This window comes from Cynocephalus volans, chromosome 1, assembly GCF_027409185.1.
Source record: "Cynocephalus volans isolate mCynVol1 chromosome 1, mCynVol1.pri, whole genome shotgun sequence".
NCBI lineage: Eukaryota > Metazoa > Chordata > Mammalia > Dermoptera > Cynocephalidae > Cynocephalus > Cynocephalus volans.
The window spans coordinates 221,540,272-221,558,650 of record NC_084460.1 but is presented as its reverse complement, the minus strand read 5'-3'; the positions used below and the strand labels follow the sequence as shown (position 1 = coordinate 221,558,650).

Sequence of the window (18,379 nt, the reverse complement as noted above, 5' to 3'; positions counted from 1 at the left end):
TACGGTGCTAGTGTGCCTTGCAAAAGTGACCTCCAAAATAGATTGCATGAAATGTTAATTTTACAAGATAGTAGTAATTCTTACATACAGTGTTTTCCGTGGTCAAATACATTTGGAAATGGTGAATTAAACAGTTGGCAGATTTCTTCACTGCCAGGCTTCTTAGAGCCTTTAAGATATGAAGATTAACACACATTTGAAATTCCAAGAGAAACTATTGTAGTATGCAATATATCCCTTGCATAAAACCCTCTTCTTCCCATAGGATATCTTATGAGATTACCGTTGCAGGGTACTCACTTTTCGAAATGTTGCTTTGGGCCCTAGGGAGCCATTGAAGCATGAGAGAAATATGAACATATTTGGGTACAAGGAACATCATGGTGGCAGACATCCTGGAGAGAGGTGGGCCCAGATCAATTGCAGTGGGGTTATAGAAGTGTTCATTGAGGTCCTCCAGCATCCGGGTCTATGACTGCTCAGAGCTCCATTTTCCTGGAATAGAATTATGAGGAAACCTCCATTGAAACCCCTCTGAGAATTGGTCTGGGTAACCAAGATTGTTTGGTTTGGTTTAGATTTTTTTCTTTAAGAAAATGAGCTATGTAGATAAATATGCCTGTCTCTTCCTCACACATACAACTTATTTATTGCATTCTATATACATATTATCCAAATATTCCTCCCCCCCCCGCATTAAGAGTGGCCCTCTGGCTTGTTCTTGGCTTGCTCTGCCCAAGCACTTTTCTGCTTTTGCCAGACTGTCCATTGCCTAAGAGTTTTGTGTTGGTTAAGCAATAGGTGTGCTGCACTCTGCTCCTGTCAGAAACACATGTAACCTCATTGCTGATGCAGAATAAATATGGTCTAGGTATTTCTGAATTGTTTATGCAGAGACTCAGGTACTTTTGAGGGCTCTTTGTACCAGGGCAGTCCAGTTTGCATCACTATGTTTTTGCTACTTCAGAAAATATTGTATTCGTATTGGAAGCTTAAAACAATATAGACTACTTCTGGTATAATCCTGGCCAGGAGCTGCCTTAAATTGGTGGCAGTTTAATAGAAACAGCAAGTGGAGAACATATCCCAACATCCTGAGGCTAAAACTGAATACAATAAAAATTGATTTTATTTTCCGAACTTCCTTCTTAAGAAAAATTTCTTTTTAAATTGTTTCTGACATGTAAGAAAAAAGGGACAAATATATTTATTATTACTAACAAATGTAGAATATAATATCAGAAGAATTTGGCAAATAAATTACTTACTTGTCCAGATTACTAACTTGTTTAAATTCTTTGAACTGATATTTTGAAAGCTTGTCACCTTTCAAAACAACATGAAATCTTTCAAGCCATTAGTATTAGATAATATGAAAAGTAGTAGATATATTGATTCTTCAAATTCATACTTTTTAATGCAGAGCATGCATTAAACATCAGTGATTCTATGGGAAATAAGAATTTTATGCTATTATGCAAAGCCCAAGGAAATAGAGTTACATGATAGTCTTGAGTATTCCTGAGTCTGCATACCTTGTCAATCCCTTTGGATAAGGAAGGGAAATTGTTTTGGTGGGTGACATGAAGTTGAATTATTACGGGATAAGCAAAGCAAATCTTGGGATTCTGGCACAAACCCTTTTCAATGAGGATATTTAGAGCAGCACCACCTTTTTCCTAGGCCATCTTTGAAATAATTTATGTTAAGTAGCTTTGTCTACTCTGTGTACTTTGAACCAGATTACAACATTGCTAGGTGATGCCTATAGCCAAAAAATAAAAATAAGTAAAAAACAAAACAAAATCATCTCTCTGAAAATTATATAGTCTAATTCAGTCTTTGGGCATGATCCAGTAAGTCAGGTGATTTATGATATATATGTATATGTGTGTGTGTGTGTGTGTGTGTGTATATATATATATATATTCTTTAAAAGTATTTGAGAAAGCCATTATTATGTTTTGATAATCTGTTTTCTGTTAAGAAATAGCTGGATTGCTTCGGACATTTAAAAAGAACTAGATTTTTTATTTGATCAGACTCACACACAGATTTGGGTCACTTGACCATTATAGCCTACCAAACAGTTTTGCGTCTAGATGCATTGCAGCATTTTAATATAATTGGTCTTAGTTTTTTGGGTTTGTTTTTTTTTCTTATACTGAAGATGCCTTAGAACAAGTTCACTGGCTCTAATACTTAAATTCAGACAGTAAATATGCTAATTGTAAGAGTAGACTCAGAACAATTAACCAGGGATGCAAAAATGGGCATATCAGTCAAAACAAGTGAGTTGTGTGGTGGGGGAAGGCTTAAAAAGCATATACACAAAATATTAATATGTAATTTGTTGATAGAAATACTTCACTGTAATTTACTTTCCACGTGGTGTTGGTTTGCATATATATTTCAGTTGTTTCTTAAATGTGGTTTCAGCTTTACACTTGATCTTAGCCAAAAGGCCGAGAAGCGATAAGTGGTTTCAGCTTTTACAGCTAAAACGAAAGTTCTTTAAAACAAAGCAACAATCAAAAACAACACAACATAATCACCATAGGTATATGAATAGCTAAATATTAGGTTGAATGTAAGAAGCAAATCAAGAGAGTCATCTCAGTTTTTTCCACCAACTGGTTTTATGCAAAACTCAACCTTTCTCTATATTTAGAAAAGATCTTAAATTAGACAGGACTGTAAAAGTTCAAAATGCTTTGTTTTGCAATGTAGACAGACATATCTGAAAGTGTACTGTTACTCTTTAATATAAGAACTACTTATTAAGAATAACCAGGACCTATTATTTATTATTCTCCTTTTAGCGGAAGTACAAAGTGAAATTGAAAGAATCTTTGAGTTGGCAAGATCTTTGCAACTGGTTGTTCTTGATGCAGACACCATCAATCACCCAGCACAACTTATAAAGACATCCTTAGCACCAATTATTGTTCATGTGAAGGTCTCATCTCCAAAGGTAATTAGCTCATTTCAGTCTTAAGGATTAGAACTGTATTCTTTTGAAATACGCTTTGCTCTGTGCTTTTTTGTTAGTGGGCAAGGAGAATGTCTTGTTGAGACTCTGTTAATCAGCACATTTTAAAATTCCCACAGTGCATAGGTTCTAGAAATTTTGAGATAGTAAATAAAGAATAGTCCATTTCTTCAAGAAGCTTACTTGTCTATTGTGGCTCCTAAACCAGACAGTTATGCAAGTATATAATAGAAAACAAAAAGTTAAGAAAGGTGAGGAAAATTAGACTCTGGCTTTTCATAGACTAAAGGTGCTATTTTGATAAATTTCTTGGATAATGTTGATTCTCGTATCACCTATATTCTCTCCCCAGTTGAGGGAGCATATAGCTCAAGAAAGGTAGCTATGTTTATCATACATAAAGTAAAATATCACTACGTAAACATCTCTTATGGAAACATACAGACCCTGACATTTGTGCTTAGGTTGGGTTCTTGAGAAATATAGTTATTCTGTGATTAAACATAATGGGAAATTTGCCATATATCTTTATGCCATTGGGGGAGATAACAATAAAAGTGAACCAGCCTTAAATTAGTCTCCTTTGATTTGGCTATCCTTTCATTTTTAAAAAGTGATGATGTTTTAAAAACTTAATATGAAATACTCTTAAGAGGTATTATCTTAATAATCAGTTTATTTTCAGTGCCTCCTAGATTGTATTTTAATGCCTAAATGCAAACTCAACTCCCAACCAGAATGGTAGTCTCTCATGGTACAGAACATCTAAAGAAGCTGTGCTCTTCTGCAAACCTTCTGAGGTCCTCAGCGTTCCATCTCTCCAGGCACTGTTTCTGTGCAGTCAACTTGCAAATCCTGACCAAACCTGGACTTTTTGGGAATCAGTAGAATGGATTGAAATTGCCTTGACTGCCTGGAGGTCTCTGACCCAGAGCTGCAAGGATTCAAGCACCTTTCACTGTAGTGGGGGAGATGTCAGCCCTTCCCATTGCCCCAGTCACTATGGTGTCCTTAAGTGCAGGAACAGAGGTTCTCACGGACCTGGGTGATGGGATGTTATAGACTAGCAATGTTTTGGAAGGGAGGGCCCTGTTTCAGCTAAAAAAAAAAAAGAGAGAGAGAGAGAGAGGAGTATATGGCCAAATGCAGTTGTGACAGTTGCCAAAAGACATAGGTATATCACTGGTTTGTATGTAGCAATGTACCAGTGCAAATGTTTTGCCTAGATTTCCAATCAAGAAGTAGTCTGATTAATTTAAAATTAAACTGGAATGTCTAATTATCAGTGACAAAAAGACCGAATATGTATATGACTCTGATATTTATCTGACATGGAGATAATGAATGTTACTCAACTGAATAATATCACTGTATTATTCAACGTAAATCACCTGGTACAGACCAGTTCCTCCACTTTTGCAGGGCTCTCTTTGAAATCTCTGGGTAAAATCTAGGGTGGAAATCAAGATCCCACCAAGACTTCACACGGAACTAGAATAGGATCAAATCCATTATAACTAAAAGCCAGTGTAAGTGGATGATATCATTACCAGTTTATATTTATGATTTCTCACATCATATTTCCTCTCTACTAATATTCAGAGCTAAATAGACTATAAAAAAGATCCTGATTTATTTTATTTTCTTTCAGCTTACTGACAATACCTCATTCATGTCTTCTTCTATCAGGTTTTGCAGAGGTTGATTAAATCTAGAGGAAAGTCCCAAAGTAAGCACTTGAACGTTCAACTGGTGGCAGCCGATAAACTTGCACAGTGCCCTCCAGTAAGTATAATTATTTTTTGTCTTAATCATTCTTGATTAATCAGAAGAGGGAGGTTATTTTTCATATTAGCATTGTCATTTTTATTCTGGAATGATGGTGACAATACATTGTCATAATATAAAGGATTTCTTGGAACAATCTGCTGCTGTCATGTTGCTTGTACTTGGGCATCCAGAACTGGATGGTGTCTGCCTTGGAATAAGAAATGAACTTAGTGTCCGGTGTCTACCCTGTTTGCTACTACCTTGATGACCTTGCAAACACTCAGCAAACCACTTAGCAGCCAGCAGCCAGTCATGTGGACACTTTTAAAGAAAGAAAAGAACAAAATAAAACATACATTTGACTTTATGCCAGCAGGCATAAAAGATTATAATGTTGAGCGTCAAGAATTGATTGGAACTAGAACAGCCCTGTGGTTGTAGCAGATAAAAGGGTCAGGGTCGCGTGATGTGGGAAATTGCAGTATAGTGTCTTTTCCTGTAGGGCCATTGGCAGAAAAGAGCTGCAGGCTTGGAAGGCAAGCAATGGTGAGCTGTCCCATGGCCCTGCGTCACGTGGTCACCAATGACTAGTGTCTACACTTGCTTGGTTGACTTACTATGAGCGTACTTCAAAAAGTTCATGAAAAAAAGAATTGAAAGATAATACGAATCCTTCCACGAACTTTTTGAAGTACCTTCGTATTTCTGTCCTTATGTTTCTCTAAGGGAAATAACTGTCTTTCTTACTCAATTGATTTACTAGACTTTTTTATATACTTGTGTAAGGATTGTTGATGTTCTGTAGAAGCATAAAATCCACTTCAAATGTTTAGAAAGACAACACAGCATAGCTGTGAAAAGCACAAACTCTGTAGCTGGATGCCGGGGTTCAAATCCACAGTAACTAGTTATATAATCTTAGGCAGGTACCTACACCATGGGGTAGGTGTGAGGATTCAGTGAGTGAATGTGTGACAAAGCTCATAGAACAGTGCCTGGCACATGGGAAACATTGTCTAGGTGTTTCTGTTGTAATGACCAGATGCACTTTGCACTACACCATATCTGTTCTGTTAGACTCTGAAAGGACCTGTGCCTCTCTGGTTCACTGTTGTACCTCAGTTCCCTGTTTAAGGAGGTCCATAATAAATATTTGTTGAATAAGTGAATGAATGAAAAGATGTACAGGCGGTAAGAATAATAATGCATCCTTTCATTAGATACTTAAAATGGGCCGGACTGTGTGCTAGATGCTTTACATATACTATCTCTAATCCTCACAGTTTCCTAGTAAGATAGGCATTGTCATCCCCACTTTATAGTTGACGCAGCTGAAAACAGAGGGGTTAAATGATTTCCCTAACGTCACATAGCAAATTAGGGTGAGATCTAGACGTATCTGGCTCCAAAGCCAGTTTGCTCACCTCCCGGCCACACACATACACACGCATGCACGCACGCACACACACCTGGTTACCTACCGTGCAGATAATTTGGATAGCTTGGAGCCTGGAGTGCTATGTTAAGAAGTTTAATTTCACATTGCCTACTAATGAAGTCCACTCACACAGTGGAATGTATGATTAAAGTACTGAGCAAATATTACAGAAGGAAGTATTACCTAGCCCCTGGCCCTATCGTATTTCACAGTTGAAGGAAGATAATCTTTATTGCCCAGCTACCAAAAGCCAGGAACTATGCTATTATTTCCAATTTTTAGAACAATCTTCTAAGGATAGTTAAGTCAGTTTGGTCTCCTGGTAAGCAGACACCTAAATAGAATTAGAAGTGCAGGAGATTTATTGGAGAAAATACCTTTTCTTTTTATACGTATGAGTTTATTAACATTTATTCCTAATAATTACTAGAGAAAATACTTGGGTCCTAAAATTGAGGTATTTTAGCTGCCAAGAAGGTTGATTATTAAGTAGTTGGGCATATAGTACAGCTTGTTACATCCAAAATATCTAGACAAGGAAAGATATGTGCATACATAAATGAAAGTAATAGTCTGTTCCCTTAGGACTTGGAATCTCCCCAGGTCAAGAATCTCAAACAGTCCCATGCATGTGGAAGACAGCCTTACCTATTATTATCTCAGCAGGATAAATACTTCCTTGTTTTATATATTTGGTCAGATAACCTGGAATTTTAAGCAGGCAGTTGGATAAGTAAGATTTCTTTGTACTCAACATTTTCTAAACACTGTTTACTTTATTAAACATGTTCATTTGATATTACATGAATAGTATTTGTAATGCTATGAAAGAATCATATGCTCTATTTGCGCATACGTGAAAAAATCTTTAGATTATAAAAACCAGTGGTAATTTAAAAATGTGTCTGCATTTGTCCCAGCTTTACTTCAAGACAACCATTATAATTGTCATCCAAAGACTGGGGATCAGTGTGTCATCTTGGTTCCTTTGGAAGAATTTGCAGCTTGCTTAATTGGCCACTGCATCTCCAATCTAAAAAGTCAGCAAATTATACTGGCAGCAGAGTCTCACACTGCTAAAAAATTAAAGGCAGCAGTTTTTGGAAAGAGAAGTCTAAAAGAGCACTGAAAAAAAGTTAACTCTCTATAATCAGAAGAATGAATCCTAGACTCAGAAACAATTGGAGCAAAAATGGATCTTAAAGAGCCCCCAAGATAGTATTTCCTGGAGTATGTTCTTTACAATATAGGTTTCATGTGATGTCAACTGCTGTTATGGGAAAAGATTCCTGAAACCAAAAATGTTTGAGAAAACATTTACATCAACAAAAGTAGTCTGGTTTCTCTGCTGCAGAACCCTGAATATGCTAATTTTCATTTTATCTCCAATAGGATAGTGTGTAGTGCTTCCCCTAAAATGGGATTATAGATCTGTTTTTCCACAGATTATCCTATGGGTCCAGTGTTTCATGGAATGCTTCTAGGGAAAGATTGATTCAGTTCAATCTCCTCATTTTCAAATGACTGAACTGAGACCAAGGAGAGGTGAACTGGCTTTCTGAAGGTCATATGCTTTGGCCAAAGTCAGCATAATGTCTCTGTCTCCTATTCTAGCAAGACTTAAATGGTTAATAACAGGCTACTTATTTTACGTTCTTCTGGAGAGAGAATCGTGGGTTTTATGGGTAAGGCTTTTTCTAGGAGCAGGATCAATAAGATTGTTTAGTAAAGGGCCAAAGAATAAATATTTTAGGCTTTGTGGGCCATATGGTCTCCTTTGCAAAACTACTCAACTCTGCCTTTGTAGGAGGAAAGCAGCCATAGACAACATGTGAACAAATGGGAATGGCTGTTTCATTCAAACTTTGTAAAAGCAGGAGGCAGGCCTGATTTAGCCAGAAGACTGAAGGTGCCACCCTTGTGCCAGGACAGGGTTGTTGTTACCTATAACTGTGCAATAAACTACCTCAAAACCTAGCAACTTCAAACAATGGCCACTTGGTGGAATTCAGCAGAGCTGGTCCCTTAGCAGGGATGGCTGGAAGGCTGGGCTCAGCCAGCTCCTCCCTCTCTGCGTATTCCCAGTGTCTTTCCATGGAATTTCTCTAACAGAGATACAGGCTTCTTACATGGAAGCTCCCACGACCCCCTCCTTGGGTCCAATTAATTTGCTTGAGCAGCTCACTGAACTCAGGGAAACACATATGTTTACCTGTTTATTATAAAAGATATTACAAAAGATACAGATGAAGCGATGCATAGGGCAAAATATGGGGGAAGGGACACAGCTTCCATGCCCTCTCGGTGTACCACCCTCCAGGAACCTCCACATGTTCAGCTATCCAAAAACTCCCTGAACTCTGTCCTTTGGGGTTTTTGTGGAAGCTTCGTTACGTAGGCGTGATTGAAGCATGGACAGCCATGTGGAAATGTGATTGGACAAAAAGGATATGATCTAATTAATAAACCAAGTGGGGAAATCCAGCAAGGCCTGTTTGTTTGGATTCTTTCTGGCCTCTCTGTGCAGCATTCCTTTTTCTTGGATATGGGGCCCCCTTCTGAAGTGGGAGTTTTATGACCTACAATCAGACAAGGTAGGTTAGAGAATTTCTTTATGGCCCACTCCAAGACAGAAAGGGAGGGGAAGATTAGAGTCTTGCCATGGGGAGAACAAGGAGCAGGTGAGAGGAGGGCAGGAGAAGGTCAGAGAGTTGTCACTTAGGAAATAACAAGGGCTGCGGGAGTTATGAGCCAGGAACCGTGGACGAAAACCAGTATAGATATATCATAATATCACAACATCTATGCACCATATTTTCAGATTTCATTTTGCTTCTACCAGGTGTTGGTATACTTTTTCTTTTCAGAGAAGTTGAAAACAGTCCATTTTAAGAAGGCCAAGTTCAAATTGCCCCAGTACTATGGTAATAAGAGCTACATAATGCATGGCGAGAAAAGCAGATAGTCAGACAATTGAATATATAAATGAAATGTAATCTTTTAATCCTACTTAGTTACAAGCTGGCTTGTGTTACCAAAGGCTGACCCTGTGGCTCTTTGAGCTGTGTAATGTTTTTTTGTGTGTGTGTAAAATGACATTGATCGCTCTTTCTGCAAGAAGGGAACTCATCTCCTTTGCAGAGTCTTGCAAACCTCTAACATTACAGTAACCATAGTAGTTCTCTTTTATCACCCTTTATTTTCCATTGCCAAATGGAGTCAGATTTATACTAATAAACACAAGAACTCTGAAGGGAATGAGAGTGCCCAGTATCCTTGATTATGTAATTTTCCACTGCCCTTTTCCAGTCATTTTATTTAAATTATTTAGAATCATGGACATCCATCCATCTGCATGAAGTGCTCTCCCCATTGTAATTCATTATTACAGAGCCCCTGGATGTCCATAGTTTAATTCTTAACACTGCTTTTGAAAAAGGGAACAATTGATTTCGGATGTTTCCTTCGTGAAACAAGGCCACATGGGATCCAGTTTTTCTCAGTCCAAAAGAGACTACATCTTTTCCATAGATTCCAGCCACCCAACTTGGATATAGACAGTGAGGGATCGTTGGTTCCCACCAATGTTGATTTAACACATCAGATTAATGCAAACTTTAAAAAAACACTGAGTGACTTTTCTGCAGACAGTAACACTGGCCAATGTTATGTATAATCTTTAAAGAATAAGCATAGAGAGGTGGAGGGTGTGGGGAGGAAAATGTGTTTGGGTTCGTAATGTCACAAATCATTAGGAGAGAGGTACTAGAAGAGGTCGAAGTCACTATATTCTTTGCCTTCATGTTACCCCCACCAATTAGTGGCAAGAATTCTGATTGTCTTTCCTGTTTAGCTCACTCAAGTGGAAACTATGTGAGATGAACTTCTAGAGCCCCATAATACTAGCAGGCTTTCCTTTATCCTCATAAGCCCTCCTAGATCTTTAGAAAACCCTTTCGCTTACAGTCTAGTTTCCTGTCACACAAGTACTCAGAACCACATGAGCTTTAATAATATAAAGAATGCCGTTTTAATATGAAAGAAATATTGGTTATTTTATTATTATTTTTGGAGGCTGGCCAGTATGAGGATCTGAACCCTTGACCTTGGTGTTATAACACTGCACTCTAACCAACTGAGCTAACCAGCCAGCCCTGGTTGGTTATTTTATAATTAGCATTACATGTTGTGCCATTCAGCTATATTATTTTAGTAAATAATATTTGTCAATCATTTTTTTAAATGCTGTCTGTTTTAGGTTCTCTTTATTTTAATAGTAAAGAAATAAAAGTATGCTTACCCTATTATTTCTTTTTTCCAGTTAGAAATAGGAAAGATGCCCCACATGAGGTTTTATCTATGCCCAACAAATAGATGTAAAACAATGGATATACCAGGGGAGAGTTTGCATATATTTAATCCCGTCTAGCTAATATTCAGTAATGAACCAATTTTTTTAAAAAAGCTAAAACTAAACTGCAGTTACTTTCTAAGTTTTATAAACTTTTTATTAAAGATATTCAATAGCAGCTTTCTAGATAAAAATATTAAGCAATATACATTAGTTTTAATGAGATTCTTCTCTCTATGCTAGAAAGTATGTATTTCACAGTCGTTAAGGAAAACTTGCCCAGTTTCTCTCTGTATCTTCCCTCCCAAAAGGATTTAAATGAAATAAATTGCTCCATTGTTCAGAGTAGGACCTGAAAAGCACTGTGTCTTCTATAAAAACTAGGGTGACCAACGATTCCAATTTGCTTGGAATTTTCCATGTTTTAGCATTGATAATGCTGTATCCACAGAAACACTCAGTCCCCAGCAAATCAGGATGTTGGTCACCCTAATTCAGGTGGCTTCCCTAGAAAAGATTGTCACATCTTATGCTGTGAATGGAGAACCAGATATATGGTTAAATATTTATAATTTTTTAAAAAGATTTTGCATATCTTCTTCACATCCATATTACTCAGCTCTAGTCTGTCTTTCCCTTTCTTTCTTTCCTGTCATTGTAGTTCTGTGCACCACTGGTGAGCTAGAGGCATGTTTTTCACTCTTGGTTATTTACAGTGCTTTAGTTTTTAATTTTCCTGAAAGAGCTTATCCAGAAAAGGGGCCTACTGTGCCTGACGTTTTGATGGTTTGTTTTGACTCCTCTGCTCACTACTTGTTTACTTTGGCAGCCACGCTATGTCTGCCCACTTCAGCTGAAGAAAATGCCCCACCATAGAATGTCAGAGGTGTTCGCTTTGGCAACACTTTGAAAACAGTTCAGCATTACCCTTATTTGGGGCTGTCACCCAGGGCATGATATCACTGTGTGGGTAGCTGTTCATTGCCTGGAACTTTTGCTGATTAGATTGCTCTCTGCATTCGTATCTCATGCTGGGGGACTCATGTATTGCATAGTAAGGAGCTGACTAGACTTGAACTTTTAAATGTATGAAAAATTAGTAAAGCTGGTTTGCATAATTGTTTGGGTTGCTTCTCTTTGAATTTCTTGCATAATTTTTTTTTTCAATTCCCGTTATACTGACTTTCTAGCACTCTGTCTACTCAAGCTGTGTTATTTCCTAAACAGTTAAAAAGAAAAATTGTCACAGATATGCCGGCTGTGAAATTCTTCCTAGTTGAAAATGAGCCGCATATGTCAGTATTCACTGAGAAACTGAAATTTGCTTTTCTCTGTGCTTTTGAAAGTTTAAAAGTGGTTTCAAATCATCTTCCATCATATAACTGTCTTTTTAGTAGTGTAAAAGCATAGTTTTTTAGAAATGATTACGGCTTAAGCAAACAGCCATGTGCTGATATATACAAATTCTATCCATTGGCAAAAAGAAGTACTTTATTAAAATTACTTGTAATTAAATGTGTGCTTAATTGTATCTACAACAAAGTGATAATGTAACATGTAGAACAGCTCAGTAGATATAAAATTGACAGGTTCAAGTTACATCATGCAGTGGGCACTGCTTAGCTGGTTTTGCCCTCCCTGGGCTCTGTAGTCCTGGCTGTGACTGTCTGGTCCAGGTGTCCCTGGAGGGTTCTTTAACTTGGGACTTTATGAAAACAAGAAAATGACTTGTTGAGACTAACCAAACCCACATTATAGAATGAGATCTATGGAATCGAATTTTACAGTTAACATAAATAAAATGATAAAAACAGCAGACTCCAAATCACATACAATCTAGAACTTGTGAAAAACTCTAGCCTGGAGTGGCTGAGAGTGGTCCTTTGTTCCAGTGCTACGCAGTTTCCTTGCTCTTCTTCCTGTGTCAACTGAGTCATGGATGCTCTTAGGGGTGTAGCTGTTCTTGTCCCCCTCAAGTCAGCACTGTAATGCCACTGTTTATGTCAAAGCATTATGGACAGTTCTCAGATTCTATATTTGTAACTGTTGAAAGTTTACATTAGTGGGGGTGGGAGGCTTTTGATTGCAAGAGATGAGAAACTCCCTTGGGTTAGTTTAGTGGAAAAGGGAGATTGATTGTAAGAGTAGATGTTGTCCGAAGCTCGAGGAACTAGCTCTTTTTCCTGTCTCTCGTGGGCCATATGGTCTCTTCTTCCACTGTGTCTCTGCTTCTCTTCTTTTCTGTTTTATTCTCTTCTCTCTGCAGGTAAAATTCTTTCCCTTACTCATCATTTCCCCTTCCTCATAAATTCAATTTTCACATGTCCCTTTGGGCTTCCTACATCTATAACTTGAAGCTGCAGCTCCAAACCCTAACTGGCTCAGCCTCTTTATTGTTCTTTATTCCTCTTTATTTCCGGGAGGTTTTTATTTTGGTAAAATGAGCTCATAAAAGCAGGTGGTTGGTGGTTGAAGTGGTGGGAGAGGGAAGGTATTTCAATCCAGCTATTGAAAGTTGGGGTGTACTAACACTGAGCCGTGGAATTTAATGGATTTTATGGGTTTTAATCCTTGTCTCTCCTTCCATACTGAATGCTTCTTGAGCACATAGGATAATGTCTGTTTTCATTGTCACTGTAGACCCACAGTGTCTGACACAAAATAGGTACTGAGTAGATTATTTTATGAATGAATAAAATATGAAAAAAAAAATCTGAAATCTACTAATAAATGTTCTTGGGGGGACAGTTTTCTACATAAGTTGAACTGGCTGAGTCTTCTCAAAAATGGGTCAGTTTGGACTGATGTCAACTTATTCTTCTCCTAGTCCTGCTTGAAGGACCTTCAAACCACTTCCCAATTTCAGGTCACATTTTTCAGTAAAGATTGATGTGATGAAACATTTAAATAGTAAATGTTGGGGGAGAGGTAGTTTCCATGGTGACTTCTGTTTCAAGGAGCCCTTGTTCTAAGCACTGAAGAGAATGAGTAAGCGGAGACATCACCAACTCCAAGTCATCCAGTTGTCATTAACCTAAATCCAGCCAGCAGTATCAGTGCCAATGGCAGTAACCCTGTACAGAGGGTTCCTGACTTAAAAAGATTCCACTTAGACGACTTTTCGACCTTAGGGTGGTGTGAAATGGTGCACATTCAGTAGGAACTGTATTTCGAGTTACCTATACAACCATTCTATTTTTCTCTTTCAGTACGGTATTCAATAAATTACACGAGACATTCAGTGTAGCTGTTGTGTTAGATGATTTTGTCCAACTGTAGGCTAATGTAAGTGTTCTGAGCACGTTTAAAGTAGGCTAGACTAAACTATGATGTTTGGTAGGTTAGGTGTATTAAATGCATTTTTGACTTAGGATATTTTCAACTTATGATGGGTTTATTGGGACCTAACCCCAATGTAAGTCAAAAAGCATCTGTATTTGATCCATTAATGGGGAGGTTTTTATTTTGGTAAAATGTGCTCATAAAAGCAGGTGTTGGTGGTTGAGGTGGTGGGAGAGGGAAGGTATTTCAATCCAGCTATTGAAAGTTGGGGTGTACTAACATTTAGCTGTGGAGTGGCTTTTCTCTTTGCAAGGTTGCCAAGGTTTTCTGACTGTCCCTCCAAATTGTCTGTGTGTCGGACATAATCTGTCCATGTTCCCAGCCGCACTGCAGCAACAGAGAGGCCACTCTGCTCCTTTGGGGTGGAAGAACAACTTCCTGATTATAGGCCTGGCACTGAACAAAGTCCTTACTGCCAGAAAAATGGACGCTAGTGACGTCATGTGTGAAACCTCACCTTCCCCAATGAAACACACTTTGTTCTTTTTTAACCTTTCCACAAAACGATCTCGTGGTAGCAGAAATCACTGTCATGTAGTTTTCTAGTATTAACCCTAAATGTTCTTTCCTTATTGTTTTATCATGAGAAAGACAACTTCATTTTCACAAACATTCTGAAAATTATCTAAGTAAATGCTATTCCCTTCAACATAGTTACCTTAGGAGATGAAATGTTCATTCCAATGATATGGTCATTGCCCAAAACGTTTTTAGAACTCTTCTTTCAGTGCCATTAACTTGCTTCTCTCAGATTCTGAAATGAGTAGAATTCAGCTGTATAAGAATATATGGATAAAGATGTGAATACATGTATGTTTTCACTATATTTTACCTAGTCTTTTTCTCTAAATAATGAAAGATCTTAATATTTAATGAGCATGCCCGTTTTTATGTAGGTGTCCACATTTGCACGTGGATCACTGTGCAATTCTTCACTTGCCTTTAACTTTGGAAACTGCCAGGATAACCCCTCAAATTTGATATGAGCTACTAGATATTAGAAATGCTGTTATCTGACTTAAGTGGAAGTTTAGGTTTCATTGCCTAAAACATAAGTGGAAATTAAATGGGTTTTCTTGTCATCTACAGGAAATGTTTGATGTTATATTGGATGAAAATCAGCTGGAGGATGCCTGTGAACATCTGGGCGAGTACCTTGAGGCGTACTGGCGTGCCACCCACACGACCAGCAGCACCCCCATGACCCCACTGCTGGGAAGGAACTTGGGCTCAACGGCACTCTCACCATATCCCACAGCAATTTCTGGGTTACAGGTATTGTCACTTTTCCACTCATGCTTTCACAAGCTTACATTTAAGATTCCATAGAGAACTTGGTTAGGATGGAGACTGGGGTGGTCCTTAATCTGAAGAGGGATTATATAAAAAAATCTAAAATATTACCTAATCATTATGTCTCCTAGAAAAAGCTGCCCAGAGAGTGACCCTTTCCTGAGAACTTTGCTCTCTGTGAATTTATAATGGATTTTGCTTAAATTAATTCCTCTGTGTCTACACCCTACCAGGAAACTTAATGCCTGCTCAGTGCAACTGTCCACTACCTCTACATGGCACTTCTTAAGGATTATATGGCAGTGAAAATATCAGACACCATGGCTAGCTAGGTGAGATATTTTGGGGCGGATAGGTCTTTTGACTTCCCTTAATTAATCCTGCCGCACAGGCTGTTGACCCTGCCCTCTACCTTGCACAGGACAGAATGTGAACATGAGTTGAGCTGCTCTGTTAGGAAACAGGGTCAGGTCTCTGAATTTTCTTGGTGTGCAGGGGCCCACCTTGGTCAGTGGCTATGAAGAATATCCTTTAGAGAAGTTAGGCACAGGATCAGGAGGTTCTGTCTTCTGCTGTTCTGGTGCTGCATTTGGATGTAGGGAGCCAGAGGCATGAAGATGCAAAATGAATCTTGCTTTTCTACAATAATTATTATTTACCACTTATCAAGCAGCTGCAGGAATGTGGCCAGACCCCCAGCTAACTGAGAAACATGTAGTCAATTGAGCCTCTTGCATCATGACTAGTTTTGTTTTAATGGGTTATAATGATAGTCATAATTGTAGATCTTGTAGAGTTAACTCTGAGATAAACGGCACTCTCTGAAATGCTGTTGTAACTGTATTACTCTGCTACAAAATTGCATCTTTGTAATCAGAAAAGCTGCCATATAAACGAATAGCTTTCAAGGCTGGAAATGAACATGGGAAATGTACTGTTGTAATTTACAGTATATCTGTATGCACCAGGACTGTCTCTTGCTTTGTTTCCCTTCCTGTGTGCTGATCTGAGTGTAGCAGTTCCATTGAGTAATTTGAGTTGGCTCTGAATGGGACATTGTGGGATGAGAAATGGATGCATGAAGCGATAAGCTTCTGCAGTGTAGGTAGAAATGGAATGTTGCACTTGGTGGATGCAACACTCTTGACTCATCATTTCTTCATCCACCTAGAATGGTTCTCCCAGTTTCACTAATGAGTTCATGTCATGTCCCTTATCCTGTAGCCCACTTCTCCCAGTAACCACTGGCACTTTTGTTTGAAACCTGGCTAGAGTTAAGATTAGGGTTAAGTCATTCTGTGACCCATCGAATGAGTTTCCTTCTGTGTGAAGTTGAGTGTACTTTAGAGAAGATATATCCGGGCCCATGGTTTCATCAGGATTATGTTCCTTTACTGAGGTGACCTACCTAAGCTGGTAGACACGTTTCCCCACAGTGAAGAACAATGTTGAATAATGTTTCCTGAGTCATCAAGTAAGTATCTTAAGAGGTTAATTTCAATTAATGGTATTAGAGGAATTTAGTTTATATCTGAAAATTATTTTTGCAGGACTTTTCAGTAGAGGAAGCAAGATTTATAAGAGTATCATTAGATAGCTCCATAATTATTATGTACTTCTTTGGAAAGCATATTGCTGAGAGTCTTATATTTATGAAGGATGAAGAAACAAACATTATTTTATGGATAGCACAAATAATTTTATTAAAATATTTTTTGAAGGTACAAGGAACATACAGCTAAATTAAGGTGGACTGTGTGGATTTATGAAGAGAAAGATTTTATCAGTTTAAGACAGGAGTAAAATAATAGATGCTATTCTGAACTTTATTTCCCAATAGTAAAATAATCCTCATTTTTGCAATAGAAGTAGAATCATTAGGCCTTCCCAAATATATTAAGTTCCATTTAACAGTTAACTTGCATTTTTATATTTTTAATAAGAAGTGTAGTCATGCAACACTATGTAATTAAATTCATAAACTATCAACACTGTCATCTTTGCATGTTGTGTCCCAAATAAATAAAGCCAGATATTTTGAGCAGACCATTTGTGCATCAGAACGCTTTATTGTCAGATATTTAGCATCTTATTGTTCAGACCCTATTATTATACATACATTAACATGTTTAGATGAATAAAGCTGACATTATTTAATCAAAGAACCTATCTTATATTTTTAGAGTCAGCGAATGAGGCACAGCAACCACTCCACAGAGAACTCTCCAATTGAAAGACGAAGTCTAATGACCTCTGATGAAAATTATCACAATGAAAGGGCTCGAAAGAGCAGGAATCGCTTGTCTTCCAGTTCCCAGCATAGCCGAGATCATTACCCTCTTGTGGAAGAAGATTACCCTGACTCATACCAGGACACTTACAAACCCCATAGGAACCGAGGATCACCTGGGGGATATAGCCATGACTCCCGACATAGGCTTTGAGTCTGCCGAAACAACAACAAAAAAATCATCTGTTGACAATTTGCCATAGCACTGCTAGGATAAACCAATCATCTTAACTTGGCAAGCATAGCACAGTATTTACTGTGCTTATGGGCTGCTGTCATTTGATGCTAAGTAAGGGGCCAAAAAAAAAATGTACATTATGCCCTTAAATCTATGGATGGATGTTAGATGCCCAATCATATAGATATTTTTAAGTGCAACATTTCCATAATGACAGTACTTTTTGTTTTCTTCATAGATTTAGACACATCAATTTGTAATTTAGGGTACTTATCAAGGCACATATAAAATAATTTCCCATGCTGGAAATTCCAAATGAACAGTTCCAGTTGGAACCAATTTATAAACCAATTCCTGTTGGAATTTGGGTGAATTGACTAGAAAGTCTACTTGAGCATGTTGCAATCAATTGAAAAATTTGAAAAAAAAAATAATAAGAAAATCAATACCAATACAAGCTAAAACCAGCTATGGTATTTATTTGCTGGAAGTTAAATTTACACTTAAAGTTGGAAGGTATAAACATTTTAATATATGTTAATGTTGCCAGAATGACTTTTCAAACTTACCAAATGTATTGATATTGCCAAAAAAAACTCAGAAATCTTAATGCAGAAATTATATAGTCTCCTCAGATTTTAATACTTTTATTTCTTTCCTGGCACAGCTGTTGTATTTAAAGTGTTTTGCCTTTTGTTTAGTCAGTACTGTTAGCTCATTTGAAG

General features: G+C 37.7%; 1 protein-coding gene across 3 annotated transcripts in view; it reads left to right on the top strand.

The window, feature by feature from the left end:
- CACNB4 (calcium voltage-gated channel auxiliary subunit beta 4) overlaps positions 1–17,630 on the top strand; it is a 213,128-nt gene extending 195,498 nt beyond the window's left edge. For all 3 annotated transcript variants that reach the window (XM_063088492.1, XM_063088485.1, XM_063088498.1), the window contains 4 exons: positions 2,823–2,974; positions 4,682–4,777; positions 14,983–15,168; positions 17,370–17,630. In XM_063088492.1, the coding sequence (XP_062944562.1) occupies positions 2,823–2,974; positions 4,682–4,777; positions 14,983–15,168; positions 17,370–17,630 (695 nt within the window). The remainder of the gene's footprint in view (positions 1–2,822; positions 2,975–4,681; positions 4,778–14,982; positions 15,169–17,369) is intronic.
- Positions 17,631–18,379: the final 749 nt, after the last annotated feature.